The sequence below is a fragment of the Brachionichthys hirsutus genome, chromosome 4, assembly GCF_040956055.1.
Source record: "Brachionichthys hirsutus isolate HB-005 chromosome 4, CSIRO-AGI_Bhir_v1, whole genome shotgun sequence".
NCBI classification, from domain to species: Eukaryota; Metazoa; Chordata; class Actinopteri; order Lophiiformes; family Brachionichthyidae; genus Brachionichthys; species Brachionichthys hirsutus.
Window position 1 is genome coordinate 15,456,693 of NC_090900.1, and position 15,131 is coordinate 15,471,823.

Consider the following 15,131-nt stretch of genomic DNA (forward strand, 5'->3'; position numbering starts at 1 on the left):
TTTGGGAGTGGAACGAAAGGATTTATTTCAATAAATCTAAAAACAACAAAGTAATGTTTGTGTGTTTCTTCTCTGAGCTTCTTCATCGTCATCATCACTTCATGATAACATAGTGTGGCACCATCCACATTGGCTATTGACATTGACCAATCAGATACATGTAGCAATATGCTGCTGCCCTATTGGCTGTAGCTAAAGACAGAGACCAGCAGCCGGACTGGATCCTCTGTAACATGATCAGATGTCTGTTGGTTTCATGGTTGAGTGTGAGGAAGGTTACATCCTCGTCATCATTACTCCACTCACAGCTGATGGTTTCACAGGTTTCCTTTTCATGGGTGACTTCTTATCCAAGCTTTTCCCACGTCAAGCAGGAAACCTTATTTAGACGCTTCTTTCTGATTGTTCACACACGCTCTGCTGTCCGCATAGTTTTGGCCATGTTGTGTAAGAGGACATTTTTTTCCAACCAGGATGAAAAGCAGATTTTACATTAAGACACTCAAATCAGTGACACAAGCAGGCATCAAGTTCGTTTGAGGAATTCTTATTTCAGTTTTTAGTGTTTGTTTGGATTCAGTTTAGTTTTCCCCACAAACTTATAGACTTCGTTTTACATCCGTGTTTTTCTCTTTTTTTAAATTTACATATTTGCAGATGTTCAGCATTTTTGTCGAGAATGAAGGAGGCTCATTTTTCATTTGAACCATTTTTCATTTCCCATTTTTTCTCGTTTTTTTGCCACATTCCTCAGAGTGATTTCGGTCTAATATGAGTGAACTGAACTGTAAGTAAAACTATTGTATTTGTCAGAGGAGGAGTCTCAATTCAACTTATACGACCACTCAACTAGTCCAAGAAATCTAGAATCAGTCCAAACTCATTTTCTTTATTGAAAGGCAGCCGAGTTGGGAATCTTCAGGATTATGTTATGTTAAAGTGTAAAAAGTGGAACTATTTTAGGATGCTGGTTATGATAAAACAAACTTTTTATTGCAGACTGGTACCTGCACACAGACACACACTCCTCAACACATCTGAAGGGACAGAGACAGAGTTTGTGTCTTCGGTTTAAGTCGTGGAACGCTGTTTCTGTTTTTCTGTCTGCTCACTGAATCCAGGAAATACCAGAAGATTCACTCCAACCAGGAAATGACTTCCAGACCTCACCGGCCAATCACCACTCTCCCCTTAAGCCTGGAAACACACGACAGAATAATGAAGTCACTTAATTGTTTATTTAACACACAGGTAAACAACAGATGAGTCTAAATGGCATTTCCCCCCTTCTGTTCCTGGTTAGCCTTTAAAACTTTACAGAGTAATGTGGTTTGGCCTATTTTGGTATTGATCCACAAATGAAATTCACCGCATCCTGAGGGTGATCGGGTTGTAGGGTCCATTCCTCCGGAGTTTCTATGCAAAAATGATAATAAGGTAAAGTTAAAATAGTCAACAATAAAAGAAACGCCTGTGGACTTACTTCAGACACACCTGTATTGAGCCAAATATATAGTTAAAACTCAAAATGTGGACAACAGTGTCAGAATTTGACCCTCCGTGGGTGTTCCTCCTTATCCGATGTTCCGCATGTGGCCGCTGTTTCTCCTCCGCACCGACAGGGGGCGACAAGCGGCTCAGATTCATCCAGCTAGTCCGTCAATGTTTACATGCAGCACAGCTAGCTTTAGCGTCTTGCTGTTTTGATTGGTAAGTAGAGTTAAATTGAACGTTGATCATAGTCGATTTTCTATCCTTTTTTAGATAAGAACCCCGATAAAGCTACAAAAATTTAAAACCCATAAAAGCAGCCTGTTTGTCCGGGGAAGCCATTTCGTCATGCTAGCGTTAGCCCAATTTGGACGATACAAAGATTCCCATGAAAGAAAATGTCAATTTAAATTTCGTCTGCTTAGCAGTAGAGTACAATCCTTTATTTTAAAAGCATTAAAGCGTGAGAGGAATAAATACAACCCAGTATACATTTCGGCCCACGGCATATTATATTATTATATAATATATATAAAGAGAATACTGTACAAAATACCGAGCGCCGCTTGAACTGTATATAATGGCCTGTTAATGGTTATTATTGTCGGCTTGTAATGCTTTATGCTCTTTTACCTGATTTCTTGGTATTTTTCTAATAAACTTACTTTTACCTAACCCACATAATACAGTTATTCTGTGTTACTGATGAACAATGTAAACAGTTTATTATTTACACATGCGCTATTGTTCCTAAAAGTACCCGAAAATAATAGATCGAAACATGCAGAATGTTCAGGAAAGGTGTGCTGTTTTTTGTGTTGACAATGCAAACAATACTGCAGTAGTACTACTACTACTACTACTGTACTTACAGCTCATCCCATCAACCTCCTCCACTTCACCCTGTCCTTTGCGTCGTCGCCACTCTCATGTCCTCCCTCACTACGTCCATGTATCGTCTCCTGGGTCGTCCTCTAGTCCTGTTCCCTGGCAGCTCCATCCTCAGCATCCTTCTACCGATATAGTCCCCGTCTCTCCTCTGGACATGTCCAAACCATCAAAGTCTGGTCTCCCTGACCTTGTCTCCAAACTGTCTAACCTTCACTGTCCCTCTTATTGTCTCATTTTTTATCCTATCCAACCCGGTCACTCCCAAGGAGAACCTCAGCATCTTGCAAACAGTCGCAGTATCTTCACACAGAAACATAAGCAAATGGCTAAACTGGTCACCAGACTTGGGATTTGAATAAATGGCCATTGTGATATCTCGGTTGGTTTTTAATGAAACCCCGGTTTAGGTGTGAGGTAACAGAAGGTTTTAGATCCCTTGTGGGTGTGTATCGCGGCAGGTTCAGTTACCAGGCAGGCTGTCACTGCTGCTCCTCTCCTCTCATGCATCCGCTTCACTTTATGTTTTCTGTCCTGAATTGAGAAGGATTTTGGACAGGATTCTATGAAAGCTGCCCAAGTTCCAGCTCCGCTACCACAGAAGAAGAGGTTTATGAGAGATGGAGACAAAGAGACCAAAACTGGACGGGTCAGTCAAACGTTTCATGATCATGTAAAAGAGCTCAGAGCAATCAGCGCCCTCTACATGCCGCAGAGTTTATTACACAGCGTTCTTATTTCCAGGAGCTGCGTTTATTGGCATTTCATTCACAAACAGACAAAGAGCATCTTATCTTCCTGCTTTGTTGTGATGTGGCTGATGGGCATGCCGAGTGTTTCATCCTCCGTAACAGCAGGTGGCGCTACTAAGTCCCATTTGCATATCCTAAATCTACACAAGAGGCCGCAGGGCTCATCCTGCAGAATAGCAATAAAAGGAGAAGAGCTTGACCAATCTTGTTTCTGGGTTTTGAATGTTTGTCGTTATTTTCCACCAATGGGTTTGAATGTGTGACCTGAAAATACATGTGAATAAATATTCACTAAGTTCACAGTGAAAACATTTTAAATACTGTAATTACTTTCTTTATCTGTTTCCACAGAACCGAGGAGGCTGCAGCTCAGGCCAATAGCGAGAGAGTCCCAGGATCATGTGGTCAATCAGGAAGTGAGAGCTGCTCCAGAGGAGGTGCGTTTGAAACCCTGACAGAGAGTTATCTGCCTCCCCATGTGAGGATTGGTGGATTTGTACGCGAGATATTTTTGGTGGAATGAATATTCGATCACTAAAATAGATGCTAACTTTTTATTAACACGTTCGCTACGGAAGTAAAACATCTGGTGATGCGACTAGGAATGCTGCAGTTGTTTGGGTCTCTAAACTTAGTCTCACTATTGTGCTTTATCCATGGCACATAGGAAACCTTTAATAGCGTGTAAATACTTTGAGAGTTGTTATGTCAATAAAGTTTGAAATGATTTACTGTGTTTTTTTTTTCAGGTTTTAACAGACTTCCTGCTCCAGACCACCAGGGGTCAGTAGAGCACAGTGAGGACAGCAGAACAGCTGAGGTGATGGACTGTGATGTCATCGAAGTTAATGACCTCACTTGTCTTTATCCATGCCGTAATGTGTGCGTGTGTGTGTGTGTGTGTGTGTGTGTGTGTGTGCGTGTGCGTGTGCGTGTGCGTGTGCGTGTGTGTGCGTGTGCGTGTGCGTGTGTGTGTGTGTGCGTGTGTGCGTGTCAGCTGCAGAGCGTGGCGTCGCTGAAGGTCACCATCCAGCAGAGCAGCGAGAGCCGAGAGTTTGGACAGACGGACAGGAAAGCTGACAGACAAACAGGCGGATTCCACTGTCACGTCTGTAGCATCACCTGTCGCTCTCTGCAGGTGAGACGCAGCACCTTCGGTGAGACGGCGCTGCTGCTGTACCTGGGTCAGTTTCATACGCGTGTGTGTGTGTGTGTTCAGGGGTTTCAGGAGCACATGTCAGCATCAGATCACCTGAGGAAGCTGAAGGAGATCACGCAGTCGGTCTGCATCGGTGCGCGCGCACTGCAGGACAGGTAACGCGAGCGTTCACGCACACACGCACACACACACACACACACACACACACACACAGGATGCAGCGATGTGGATGGAACGGACAGTACGACTGAAAGCTGTACCACGTTTCATCAGAAATGAGACTTGCTCATATTGCCGTAACTTTCAGAAGCTTGATAAGTCTACTAAGCTCCTCCCCTTCCTGTGAGTGTCTGTCGTTCCACTCTCGGCCCGCGGTTCGTTTTCAGGAAAGCATCCGGGGTAGTTTTAATAAACAGATTTGCCACTTTGAGGATGGGATGTGATTTGATCCGCTGTTGACCTTCCAGGGGGCGTCGACCCGAGACGAAGCGCTGGTGTGACACCTGCCAGACTCACTTCGGCGGCGACGTCGTCGTCCACCGGAGGACGACGCGGCACAAGGTGGGAAAGGCTGCCGGCGGCGCCGGGAGCAGCGCCGGTCCCAGATGTGCAGCAGATGTTCTGACGGCTCGTCCTCTCTGCTCTGCCCCAGGAGTGTAAGCAGCTGTGTCGTCCCTTCTGCCCGGTGTGCAAACGCCACTTCAGGACGCCCAGGAAGTTCGTGGAGCACATGAAGTCTGACGAGCACAAGCAGCAGGTGGAGAATATAAAGGAAATATAAAGGAAATATAAAGGAAATATAAAGGAAATATAAAGGAAATATACACCCATCGGAACGAGTACTTTGTCTATCACGTCGTTCTCTGACTTTCTCCTCCCAGGTGCAGCAGGAGGAGGCTCAGGAGGAGGAGCTGATCACAGTAGACGCTGTTGGCTGCTTTGAGGAAGAGGAGCAGGACGAAGAGGCAGAAGTCGGCGACGAGGAAGAAGAGGCCGGTGCAGCAGCAGAAGAAGGGTCGGAGGTAGGTCACGTGATGTGGAGATCACACTTGAAATCATACTTGAGTAAAACGAGTAGATGGATTGTAATTGATTTGACAACATCGCCCCCTGGTGGAAAGTGTGGAACCAATAATGCGCGCCTGCTTCCTACAGCAGATAAACCGTGAGCCGTCTGTCAATGGAAGATTTATAAACACGTTTTTATGTCTCTTCTATCCTGACAACATTTATTTTACACAATTTGTGTCCAAATGTGTTTCGGCAGGCAGCGGAGACACCAGAAACGCACGGGGAGGACGATGACCCCCACAACGCATGTGGTATGTTCCCGTGGTTACTATAGCAACTGCAACTGGACGTCTACTTCCTTCAGAATTATTATTCTGTATGCTTTAAAAAACACTTTGCGAACACATACAAGAAGAAAACACGCTGTGTAATAAATAATGTTAAATCTGATATATTTTCTGGTTATTGATCAAATAATATGTTCATTCTTCACAGGAAGTAGTTTTGTGCTTCCTGTTTCTGGCTTCCTCTGTCGACTGTGTAAAAAGTTCTTCTACAGGGAAACGACGGCACGACACGCACACTGCAGGACGCGCACACACTTCATCAACCTGCAGGTAACACCTCCGTAAACACACACACACACACACACACACACACACGCACACATCGTGCTCATGTTGTTTGTGTGTTTCAGGTTTACAGAGACGCTCAGAAGAGACAAAGGGATGAAGTTGAGCTCACACCTGCTATAACCTGATTCTATCCCATGATGCATCTGTGTGTCCAGGGTGATGATGACATCATCCTGCTCTGGCGTGTTCTTCATCTGTAATATCACAGCTGACTTTATCTATAAACATATTGATCATTGAATAAAAGCTGTACAACTATACAGACGTGTTCTGGTGGATGTTTTATTACTGGTAGATTCAAAAAGAAGAATAAATCTAACACTGGTCTCTGAATAAAAATGAGAATTATATAGTCGTAATTAACAGTCGGAAGCTAAAGCTAACAGGTACTTTTATACACGCTCACGTGGCATGGCACGCCGTGCGGCCCCCCAGAGGGCGCTATGACCTTTCAGCGCACGGGATTGTGGGTGTTATCAGGCAACGGCGGGGGCATTTTCACCATCATTATCATTAACCAAACCAGAGCTTGGGCTGGGACTATTTCGCTGTAATTGAGACCGAGTTGGGAGGCGGTAATCCGGCCTGACGTGCCTTAAGCAGCGGGGAGAAATGGGACGCGGAGGCTTGATGAGACAGGCGGAGGACGTGGCGGAACAGGTGAGTGAGCACCTGGCGCCGGGGAGAATGCACTCTGAGCCCCGTACAGACGCGGCCGAGGTTCGGTCAGTTTTTCCGTACTTCGGAATTCCAAGAAAAAGTCTGTATTTTGAGGCGATTTAAACAAACAATACTTCTGTGTTCATTCTGGACTAAAATAAAACTTTATTGTCGTCAGGATAAACTTTATCCAACTTCGGCTGCGTTTTCTTAAGGACACGACGGACAGGAAGAGTTTAGAACTTTAGAACAATGGTGGTGCCTTTTTATCTTTAGTATTTAGGGACGCAATGAAGCCGGAACAGGTGTAGCTCCCACTAATGCTTACAGCGGGTCAGGTTCTGATGACGTTTCACTGCGACTCAAATCATCTGATGACGCGGCGGGACTGTCAGCACGCGGCACCTGTTTGACGTTCTGTCACGTCGTGACGTCATGGAAGGTGCAACAAACCGGTCTTGGAGCTGCTGCTGCCGCCAGTTATTGCAAAAATGTTTCCGGCCCCGTTTCACGAGGCAATAAAGGGAGCTATGTGGAGAGTTATTGTTGTTATAAGTTCACCAATAAAACAGATACGTTAGGTTAGCATAAACCAAAGCTCTAACCCCCCCCCCCCCCTGCAGTTCGTGCAGCATACCAAGCGCTACCTCCCCCACGTGGCGCGGCTCTGCCTGGTCAGCACCTTCCTGGAGGACGGGACGTGGCTAATGTTCCAGTGGAAGAACCAGAGCGATTTCCTCTCCGACACCTGGAAATGCGGGCACCTCCTGGCCGACGCCTTCCTCCTGCTCAACCTGGTGGTCCAGCTGGGTAAGACGCACGCAGGCGGCTCCTCCTCGGCCGGATAAGATCAAACGCGTCGCCGTTTGTTGTCTGAAAACGTCCCACGTGATTTTACGTGTTTTTGGGGTATTTGCTTTGAACTTGTGAGGCTGCCGGACCGACGGTCGTTGGCAAAGGGGAATAAATGATCAGTGTTTGATGTGATTGGAGCTTCAGGCAGACGATGACGCATAATGAGCTCTCTGTCTGTCTCTCTGTCTGTCTGTTTCTGTCTCTCTGTCTCTCTCTCAGGCGGCTGTGTGTTGATTCTCAGTAGAAACTTTGTTCATTACGCCTGCTTCTCTTTGTTCGGCCTGATCGCCTTGCAGGTATTCGCACGCCCTCCTTTCTCTCCACTGGTGACTCCCTAGTAACCATGGAGACCGCTGCGTTGTCTCCTCAGAGCTCTGTGGGACGACTGATTGTTGATTTCTGTGCAGATTGTCGTCTACAGCATCCTGTCGAACCCACTCTTCCTGATGAGGCAAGTCTGAATTCAAATATCAATAAAGTTTTTTTTCCAAAGCTCGTATACAAGTAGTACACTGCAGGTAACAATGCTGCCGGTAGCATACGATGCTAGTTACCTGTTTGAGATGTCCCACCAGGTGTGTCCTTTGATCATTCCACACATTTTTCCATCATTTGTTGCCGTTTCTGTCATTGAATAAAAAAATAAATAGACATTTCATCATTTGATTGTTCTTTTCTGCTGTTTGTGTCATTCCGTTTTAACCGGGGTTATAGTTTCAATGCGTCCTCTCCTCTTCTGTCCTCCCTCACTGTCCTCCTGCAGGACCCTGGCATTGGGGGGGGGTCTGCTCCTCCTCCTGGCGGAGTGTCACGTGGAGGCCCGCAGCGTGTTCGCAGGAGTTCCTTCTGTCGGTCGTCAGAGTTCTCCGAAGCACCTCCTGAAGCTCGGCGGTCGGGTTCTCCTTGTCCTCGTTTTTATGTCGCTGCTGCACTTTGACCTCAGCGTGTCCAGCGTGAGTCACAGCGCCGGCGTTAAGTACACGCGTCTGTTCCTACGGTAGCCCAGAAAGGACAAACCAAACCAGCTGTAGGACGGCGTCCTGAAAATAGAATGCTAAACTCTCTGAGGGCTTTAAAACTTCCGAGCGTCCCTGAACGCAGCAGATGACGAGCTGACCCGTTGTCTCCCCGGCAACCAGGTCCTCAAGAACCTGGTGGGCTCGGTGCTCATCCTGCTGGTCGTGGTGGGCTTGAAGACGAAGCTGGCGGCGCTGACTCTGGTCGTCTGGCTCCTCTTCATCAACTTCACCCTCAACGCCTTCTGGAGCATGTCGTCGCACTCGGCGTCGTACGACCTCCTCAAGTTTGATTTCTTCCAGACCCTGTCGGTGGTCGGGGGCCTCCTGCTGGTGGTGGCCCTGGGGCCCGGCGGGATGTCCGTGGACGAGAAGAAGAACTGGTGAGGAGGAGGACGATCGGTTTTTCAAAAGACGGGAGGAAGAGGAGAGGTGGGACGGTTCAAATGTATTTAAAGTAAATATCTATGAAGTACTTTGTCTACTGGGGTGGTGGAGGACTCCGGGGGGGGGATGCAATGTCAACACTGAGAAATGTTGTCTGACGTCATTCTGGGTTCTGCGATGAACGTTCTAAGAAATTTTAAACTTCCTGTTTTGCATTGAACAGGAAATGCATCATGTTGTATTTGGACTGATCGTGTGTCTAAGGACACTTCTCAACCTTAAGTCCATTGTCTTTGTCAGGATGTTCGTTGTTGTTGTTTTTAAGCCGACTCTGGGTCATTAACCCTTTCATATGATCATATGACTGACTGTCCGTGTATTTTTGTCCCTTTCGGTCACTTCCGCAGCGGAGGATCAACTCGTTTGTGAATATAATGTGTTCTGGGTCAGACTCTGTTCATCATGTAGTCTGTCTTATTGTGACTTTTTCAGTTATTTTAGTTGTGTTATTTCAAACTTCAGTCATTTCTCGAATATTAAGCCATAAACCAATAAGTCTTATTTACTTCCCCCACAGATTGTGACGTCATCCTATTTGTTTTTCACTGCATTGTAGACATTCAGCGATTAATTTAGAAGATAAATAAAGGCCTAATAATCCCTTTCCCCAGAATCTGTTCTGAACTCTCTCATCGTCAGGTCTGGACGTGTCTGCGGGTCGTCACTAGATGGCGCTGCGCTCATCAGTTTGTTTCCAGCAGCCTCTGAAAAAAAACTGAACCTCATAAATATTAAAACAGTCTAACGCTTTGAATGTCAGAAAATAAAATTCTGTATGATTTCCTGAAGCCATGAGTCGCCTCATATTAATTAATTAATAAATAGTTTAAGTTAATCAATAGTTTGAATCAAAGTTGTTACAATTGTTCCAAAATGCGCTTTAATCTACAGAGGATGACATTTTGTAGCTGCACAAATTGTTTCATCCAAAAGTTGTGAAATAAATAATTCAGTTCAGGATTTTATTAAAATAATTGCTATTGTAAATTAAAACGGATTTGCCGCCTTAAATAGAATTTGTAGGAATAATACACATAAAAAAATGTTGAAGAGCTATAGATGAATAAATGTGCTCACCTTTTCATTAATGTGATGTTAAAGTCTCTCGTTTTAACGTCACCTGGCAAGTGAAAGTAATTTATTTAATTGATCCTAATCATATTTCTAATAATGAGATGTGACTGACTTGGGATTACAAATACTTGGAGTTCTGGTTGTGTTTTTATGTCATTTATTTAAACGGAATCATGATCAATCTAAATCTTGGACTGCCTAATTGTTAATCAGAAAAATAATATATAATAGCAAATAATATCAGTGTCAGGATTTAAAATCATTGACAAATATAAAACCAACATAATGTTAACACAATCAAAGGTCAATAAGAGCGATTAGCCAAAAAGCTAATGCTACGTTACAAAAATCAGACCCCAATGATATGCCAGCAAAAGTAAAACTCGGGTATGGTTAATAGCCAGAAAGGTAATGTTTTGCTATAATGAATGAAAATGAATGACAAAGCTAAGATTACGTTAGCAGGGAAGCTAGCGTAGCAGGTGTCCCTCAGGCCGCCATTATACGTGTACAAACGGAGATGATGTCATATTGTGCAGGATTAGTATAGATTGTTGCTGATTGATATGTTAGCATATGATTAATGCTAACTGTGTGTCTATCGACAGAGACCATCTTGGCGTCGTTGCGTTAGCGTGACTACGACATCGATCTGTCGAGATATTTCATTGATTCCGCCGTCGGAGAGTCAATCTCCCACTGAGCCACATGATTGATACTGAAGATGAAGCAATGCATGCTGGGTACGAACCCATACAACTCCCACAACTCTCGTCCTGTGATCTTCTGGTATTTGTTGCAGTAGAAATACTGTGTAACTGTACTAATACACATACCTGCATGCTCAGCACTGACGGACACTAAACCGCGGCGAGATTAGCTGCAGGTCACGCAGCCCTTTGATTATCGGATGTTATCTCTGACATCCTGTGACTTCAGTCCTTTACTTCCATCTCTCTTTCACTCGTTCACCTCCTCCTCTCCTCTCTCACACACAGATAAAGGGAGGAACGTGAAGAGGAGAGGAGAGACGTTTGTGTTCAGACTGTTGGTCCAATGCTTGGAAGCGCTTCCATCCGTGTTGAAGCTCTGAGCGTAAAAGACAGATAATAGCTTGTTAATATTTAATATTTAATATTTATCCCATTCATAGAACCGGAGAACATATCGCCACGGAAACAAAAAAAAGCACAAATGTTTAAGTCCCGACAGATCAAAGACATCTTTAGTACTCGGTTGTTGTGGGCAGAAAGGTTAAAGAAGAAACAAAACATTTATAAATAATGAACCAATCAGCTGCTTACGTGTCAGACTTATTTGTTTTTGTTGTTTTGTCTTAATGGTTCTGGAAAACAGGTTTAGGGTGAGCAGGAGAACGTGTACATCCATTCTGGGCCTGCAGGGGGAGCTCTTCTCGTGTTCAGGCCCCTCACACACAGGGTCAAAGGTCAGCTCGTTGATATAAGGGGAGCGGGGCGTAGGAAAGGAGTGGAATGACCTTTTAACCTGCTGGTGTTCAGGTGAGTTACCTGATGATGGCACAGGTGGGTGGGGTCACGACTCGGGTCACAAACGGAGAGATGACCTCTCTCTCTCGCACGCACACACCTGGCGAGATACCCGAGTGTTCATCAGATAAGGCACTGCTCTTTATCCATCGCCATGTAGCGAAGCAGCTAATGCTACGCTAATGATGACATCACGGGAGTCATTTTCAGTGACCACCCTGAGCAGCGTTCAGGTAAAAGTACTGCTCAAAAAAGTAACTAATGAAGTTACTGCGTGTCTCAGGACGCCGCTCTCACTCTGTGTCTCTCGCCCTCCCGTCTTTCTCCCTCTCTTTCTGATCATCTCGGTTTTTCTGCCTCACCGAGATGATTGAATATCGACCGCCGCTGACCCCGGATCAGCCGGCGGCCTATGGAGGCAGCAATGGTTCTTCTGGAGTTCCTACATAATGGCAACAGCTGACCGTGTTTCCGTCACATTTTTTAGTACGCCACCTCTGATTAGCCACTTGAGGTAGCATCGCAAAAATAATCGAAATCAATATTTGTCTGACTCGGAGAGCAAGCAGACGTTTGAGACGAAGCAGAAGCTCCATAAACCGGGAGACACTCGGGGAAATATGCTAAATAAAACAGAGAAAAGTGGGGAGGGACGTTCACCAGCATCGGCATCGGCTCCACAGAACAGCATCACAAACCTTCTGGATCTCATCGAGATGGTTCTGACGTACTGGAGACACTTGTCTGGGCCTTCTGGGTCTAAGAGGCGCGGCCTGAAGAAAATACCAACATCTGATCTGTGGGTTTTGATGAACTGTCCAAATTATGCTTCCGTTTCAGAACATCCCGGCAGCGGAACCCAACCTGCTGTATTGATCAGCGGTCCGATTGTGTGATTCGGGCACCGTGACCTGTCCTTTCCCCTGTAGATCTCCGTTAAACCGCATGCCCCCCCCCCCCCTCCTCCCTGTTTCATTCGCTTTATCTGCGTCTGAATGTCGGACGCAGGAGCGTGCGTCTTTGTTTGTTCCTAAATGAAGAGCTCAATCAGGGGAGAGGCGTTATTAGTGACGAACAATTCTGTACAAGGCCACAGGAGTCAGCCTTGCGGGACACACTGGTCTTGTGGTTGACACACGCACAAACACGCACACACACACACACACACACTGAGGTCGTCCTGTCCTTCAGAGTCACTTTGCTGCATAATGGCGAGCGAGTCAGCAGCTCCTCATGCTAACGGCGGCGCGCTAATGGCTGTTCTTCAACTCCCCTTTGTTTTTTCCAAACGTCGTCTGCCTTTTAAAAGCTTCCAGCGTCGTCTGAATGTGAACTGCGATCGTTCATTAAGGCTTATTTCACCTTTAAAATTCGTTTATTCTTTGTGTCACCTCTGTGATTAAAACTCCATCAAGCGGCGGATGTCGTTTCTGATCAAAGCTCCGCGAGGTAACTTCACATTCTACTCGAGTACATCGATGACCCTGATGCCAATGTCGGTCTGTTTGAAATGAAATGCTTTTATTACATGTTTAATTAAATAAATGAACCATTGATATTCCTACACGTAAACAAGAAAGTAATTAAAATAAAAAACAAAACAAATTCAATCAGCACCGATAAAAACGAAGTAAAGGAGAGCAAAGTGTCCAGTCGTTCGTTCCACTTCATTTAACGGGGGCCTTTCTGTGAGGAGTTTGTATGTTCTCTCCAGGTTCTCCCCGTGTCTGCGTGGGTTCTCTCCAGGTTCTCCTCGTGTCTAGTCTACGTGGGTTCCCCCCGTGTCTATGTGGGTTCTCCCCGTGTCTACGTGGGTTCTCCCCGTGTCTGCGTGGGTTCTCTCCAGGTTCTCCTCGTGTCTAGTCTACGTGGGTTCCCCCCGTGTCTATGTGGGTTCTCCCCGTGTCTACGTGGGTTCTCCCCGTGTCTGCGTGGGTTCTCTCCAGGTTCTCCCCGTGTCTGCGTGGGTTCTCTCCAGGTTCTCCCCGTGTCTGCGTGGGTTCTCTCCAGGTTCTCCCCATGTCTGCGTGGGTTCTCCCCGTGTCTGCGTGGGTGTGTGTGGAACCTTTTGGGTAGAACACAGAACATTCTCTGACATTAGTTCCCGTCAGCATGTGGGAGATAATAAAGTGAAGCTGCAGTGCATTGTGGGTAAATGCTACAGGTGTCACACTTAGCGTTTCTGCTGCTCGTGATGTCATCAATAGTTTCCCTTTTTCTTGCCCAAACAGAAAGCAGGACTCGGATTCTAGATTCACGTGGATCCGCTGCACTGGTTTCGTCCCTCTAGTCCTTTAATTCATCATCGCTCTGTTCGCCCCCCCCCCCCCTGTCTGTTTGTCATCCTGATACCTGTCTGCTCAAAGGTGTGTGTAATTATAGAAGGTCGTTTCTACCCACGGCGAGTCTAACTGCTTTATAGCGTCAGTCTGTCAGAGCGGAGGAACACACGCCTGATTGGCCGTCGGCCGGTGCGTCGCCTCGTCCACCTGTCATCAAAGGACCATCAGCTGATTCCTGTGTGTGTGTGTGTGTGTGTGCAGATCACACATTTAGGATGTTGTAATTCTACAGTTTAGTAAAAACCGGGGTCGCAGGTCAACTCCAGAAACCCACGGGCGTCCCCGCCGTCACGCGTCCTGTAATTAAACGATATTTCATGTTCGGCTCGCCGCTAAGTGCCAGCAGCGGGGAAAGATGTAATTCACTTGTTCTGAGTGTTTCCCGTAAAAGGAGAGCTGTCGGGCTCCAACCTGCTGCTCAAATGAGGCACAAAGAATTCATTCACATTCAGACGGAGCGCAACAACAAAATGATCCCCCTTCAGGCTGACAAGTACCCCTGCGGTTCGCTCGCACGCACAAAGGTGCCCTCCCCTTCAGCGCAACATTTAAAGGCAGCTGCCATTAGGACCCACTGCGATGTGTGTGTGTGTGTGTGCGTGCTGCCATTAGGAGCCCACTGTGGAGGGGCTCGGTCCACTCTGGCCCATGGCATGCTGGGAAAATCTCCAGCTTCCCTGCTGGTCTGAGCCCAGAGCAAGAGAGCTAAATGACAGGGTTGACTCCTCCTGGACACCCCGCGCCGCAAATCCAACACTCCCCTCACCTTCACTGCTAACCTGCAATTAGCATGGGACGAGAGGAGTACTGCGTGTATGTACCTAAGAGTGTACTTCCCGTGTGTACCTTCTGTGTAGTCAGATTGTGTAAGGTGCGTTCTTTAAAAGTAAAAGGCTTCTTTTTTTTATTGAGATTTGAATCACAGCCGACAGGAAATGGTGTCGTGTTGCTCATCGCGCCGTCCACGGTGCTGACCCTGTCTACTGGTCAGGTGACCTGGTCACCTTGATACGCCAGGACTGGTTCCACAAGAAGGTTCTGGAACATTCTAGAGGGGTCTCAGTCGCCTAACTGGAATCCATAGGAAATCTCTGGTGGGATCTGAAGGGGGCGGCTGCAGCAGATGTTTTTAAATGTTTCAATGCTGAAGCAATCAGTAAATAAAACCGATTCATCCATTGAAACACACAAAACATGTTGATGTCGGTCGGCTCTGATTGTTTGATTCAGGTGGAGAAGAAAAGAAGAACAGATGCAGGAGAGTCTGTTCAGGGTCTCCAGCGACAAAAGACG

General features: G+C 46.2%; 2 protein-coding genes across 2 annotated transcripts; both read left to right on the forward strand.

Moving 5' to 3' along the window:
• The first annotated feature begins 1,640 nt into the window (after positions 1 to 1,640).
• ciz1b (cdkn1a interacting zinc finger protein 1b) lies at positions 1,641 to 6,182 on the forward strand. The gene is made up of 12 exons (XM_068738754.1): positions 1,641 to 1,710; positions 2,927 to 3,028; positions 3,483 to 3,568; positions 3,881 to 3,951; positions 4,129 to 4,269; positions 4,351 to 4,445; positions 4,758 to 4,851; positions 4,943 to 5,047; positions 5,172 to 5,312; positions 5,558 to 5,612; positions 5,797 to 5,918; positions 5,999 to 6,182. Exons 2-12 carry the CDS (start codon positions 3,000 to 3,002, stop codon positions 6,059 to 6,061), a joined length of 1,002 nt encoding a protein of 333 aa, XP_068594855.1. The 5' UTR covers positions 1,641 to 1,710; positions 2,927 to 2,999; the 3' UTR covers positions 6,062 to 6,182.
• A 366-nt stretch (positions 6,183 to 6,548) lies between these two features.
• On the forward strand, positions 6,549 to 8,854 carry surf4l (surfeit 4, like). Its single transcript, XM_068738418.1, has 6 exons — positions 6,549 to 6,596; positions 7,220 to 7,406; positions 7,671 to 7,747; positions 7,859 to 7,902; positions 8,215 to 8,404; positions 8,591 to 8,854. The coding sequence occupies exons 1-6, from the start codon at positions 6,549 to 6,551 to the stop codon at positions 8,852 to 8,854; spliced, it is 810 nt and encodes a 269-aa protein (XP_068594519.1).
• The last annotated feature ends 6,277 nt before the right edge of the window (positions 8,855 to 15,131 follow it).

What these genes read in the sequence shown, in the direction of transcription:
- ciz1b (XM_068738754.1), top strand. Translation starts at nt 3,000, where the DNA reads ATGGAGACAAAGAGACCAAAACTGGACGG. An exon ending in AAGAGACCAAAACTGGACGG is followed by an intron (nt 3,029 to 3,482) that starts GTCAGTCAAACG and finishes CTGTTTCCACAG; the next exon opens with AACCGAGGAGGCTGCAGCTC. An exon ending in CTGACGAGCACAAGCAGCAG is followed by an intron (nt 5,048 to 5,171) that starts GTGGAGAATATA and finishes TTCTCCTCCCAG; the next exon opens with GTGCAGCAGGAGGAGGCTCA.
- surf4l (XM_068738418.1), top strand. Translation starts at nt 6,549, where the DNA reads ATGGGACGCGGAGGCTTGATGAGACAGGCGGAGGACGTGGCGGAACAG. An exon ending in CGGAGGACGTGGCGGAACAG is followed by an intron (nt 6,597 to 7,219) that starts GTGAGTGAGCAC and finishes CCCCCCCTGCAG; the next exon opens with TTCGTGCAGCATACCAAGCG. An exon ending in TCGGCCTGATCGCCTTGCAG is followed by an intron (nt 7,748 to 7,858) that starts GTATTCGCACGC and finishes ATTTCTGTGCAG; the next exon opens with ATTGTCGTCTACAGCATCCT.